The 2,382-nt window shown below is 35.7% G+C and overlaps 1 protein-coding gene across 1 annotated transcript in view; it reads left to right on the forward strand.

Annotated features, from left to right (window-relative positions):
• The window catches only part of LOC103148508 (arachidonate 12-lipoxygenase, 12R-type-like), a 29,514-nt gene that overhangs the window by 19,341 nt on the left and 7,791 nt on the right, over nt 1-2,382 (forward strand). Inside the window, exons 14-17 of the mRNA XM_016679232.1 lie at nt 10-149; nt 1,391-1,594; nt 1,853-1,939; nt 2,031-2,200. Of these exons, the coding sequence (XP_016534718.1) occupies nt 10-149; nt 1,391-1,594; nt 1,853-1,939; nt 2,031-2,200 (601 nt within the window). The remainder of the gene's footprint in view (nt 1-9; nt 150-1,390; nt 1,595-1,852; nt 1,940-2,030; nt 2,201-2,382) is intronic.

Genomic DNA, 2,382 nt, shown 5'->3' on the forward strand with positions numbered 1-2,382 from the left:
AACCGAAAGGCAACATATTCCTTTGTGACTACAAGCGAATGGGTGGAGGGAAAGCAAACACCCTCAATGACGAGAAGCAGTACCTGATGGCTCCACTTGTCTTGCTCCACAAAACTCCAGATGATAAACTCATGCCAATTGCTATTCAGGTGAGATTAGCACTCATATAAAGTAATTTAAGTGCACAAATTATTAAGCATTAAATTGAATCATTAAGCATTCAATTAAAACATTTAACAGAAAGAACCAGGCACTAAAGACCAAGCAACCATTGATTAGGTTGAGTTTGGAACCCAAAACATGCACATCAATGTCAAAATAAAAGTATTAATTCCAAAGTTTCCATTTTCAAATCAAGTTCAAAAGACAAATATTTTCACGATAATTAATGGAATGATGAGGAAGTGACGAGAAATGTTGTCTGATCACAGCCACCAGAGTTGCTGTCTGGTCATGATAACCTTGGTCTGTCAGTAATTCATGACCACTTGTCACAAAACCTGTAATTTAAAATATTTTTTTGTTTGTTTTAATATATACAATTCTGGCAGTATTCAGATTATGTTCTGATTAGCATTGTTACTCTGGTGTTAACAGGTGTACAGGTGTTAGCATTGTTATTATCAGTACCATACACTGATTTACACAGTGACTTTGTAGTGCTGTATTTTTGTACTTGTGCTCTTAGTTGTCTTAATTCATACATTTGCTTTTGTTTTTGTTTGGTGAAAGGTTGAACCTGCTGATAAATTAATGTAACTTTACGATTTTCTTCTGACTACTTTCTACTTTTCAGACATTAATTCAGCACATTCCTGTTAGAGTGGTCTTTTTTATTTAAAACAAAATTATTTTCTTTTCTTTCTGTTTTAGAGATACATGACTCCAAAAACCCTTTTGTGTTTTTTTTAAGTGTTTTTGAATCCTGCAGCTGCTTTTACAAACAATTGTAATTCATGGATCCTTCACACTATGAACATTTTTTGTTTGTTTTCTGATTCTGAAATGAGACATTTGCACTTCTAGCAAGACATTGATGCCTGATGGCAACACTTACTGTGATGTTATAAGTTTGTGAATTAATGAAGCCAATTTTAAATGTAGAAAGAAGAAGAGAATGACATCCAAATTGTGTATTTTGTAAATAATTGAAACAGGTCGAAAGTGAAATTCCCTTTCTTAGAAAGTAGACTTGTAGAAAAATTTGGAAGTCAGATAACACAAATACTATAGGTTTATCACTTCAACCACCCATCTGGTTTGTTCATTTGTCAAAGCGTTATATCTTCAAACACACACGCCTGACTGACTATTGTTCGGTTTAATCTGATTTCAGATGATTGACCTGTAATCAAATAAATGCCTACACTTTATTTAAACCCTGATGTAGCTGAAGCAGAAACCAGCAGAGGACAATCCAATCTTCTTGCCATCTGATTCAGAGCACGACTGGCTGATGGCAAAGATTTTTGTCAGAAGTGCAGATTTCAGTGAGCATCAGCTCAACGTTCACCTGCTGCGCACTCACCTGCTGGCGGAGGTCTTTGCAGTGTCACTGTTGCGCAACGTGCCCATGGTGCATCCTCTCCACAAGGTAACTGAAGCTGCAGGTTCCACTGTGTTTATGCCGATACTGACAGATTCCCATGATGATGCAACATGTAAAAAAACTTGATCTTTTAATTTATTCATTTTACTGATTATTAAGTTTTGACTGTGTCTTATTGTAATTCAGAATCCTTTTTNTTATTCATTTTACTGATTATTAAGTTTTGACTGTGTCTTATTGTAATTCAGAATCCTTTTTTTATTTACAAACTGTTATAACCAACATTGTTTTCTCTTTTTTCAGCTTCTCATACCTCACACTCGCTACACTCTGCAGATCAACTTCTTAGCTCGGAACACACTCATATCTGAGGAGGGTGTTTTCACCAAAGTAAAACAAAAAACTTTACTCAGAAGGACATCATTACATTTAATGTTGAATGACAGTGTTTGTCTCTAACTTTGATTTGACCTTTCTCTAGTTTTCAGCTTCTGGAGGAGAGGGTATGATCACAATTCTGAGGAGATCGCTGTCCTCAGTAACATACAGCTCCCTCTGTGTGCCAGAAGACATTGCTGAGCGCGCAGTGAAGGACGTACCAAACTTCTACTACAGAGATGATGCACTCAGACTGTGGGATACTATCAACAGGTATGATAGGCTACTTCCATTTTGCATCTTACATTATGCTACTTTAATGACAAATCATCAGATGATTTATTGTGCAAAACATCCGCACTTCTACTTATTAAGATTATGTATAATCCTAATAACATGATTTCTGTACAAACATGTTCTGTACTTCATTGTACAGAACAATCATGTTTGTACAG

The sequence above is a fragment of the Poecilia formosa genome, unplaced genomic scaffold, assembly GCF_000485575.1.
Source record: "Poecilia formosa unplaced genomic scaffold, Poecilia_formosa-5.1.2 Scaffold206, whole genome shotgun sequence".
Lineage (NCBI taxonomy): Eukaryota > Metazoa > Chordata > Actinopteri > Cyprinodontiformes > Poeciliidae > Poecilia > Poecilia formosa.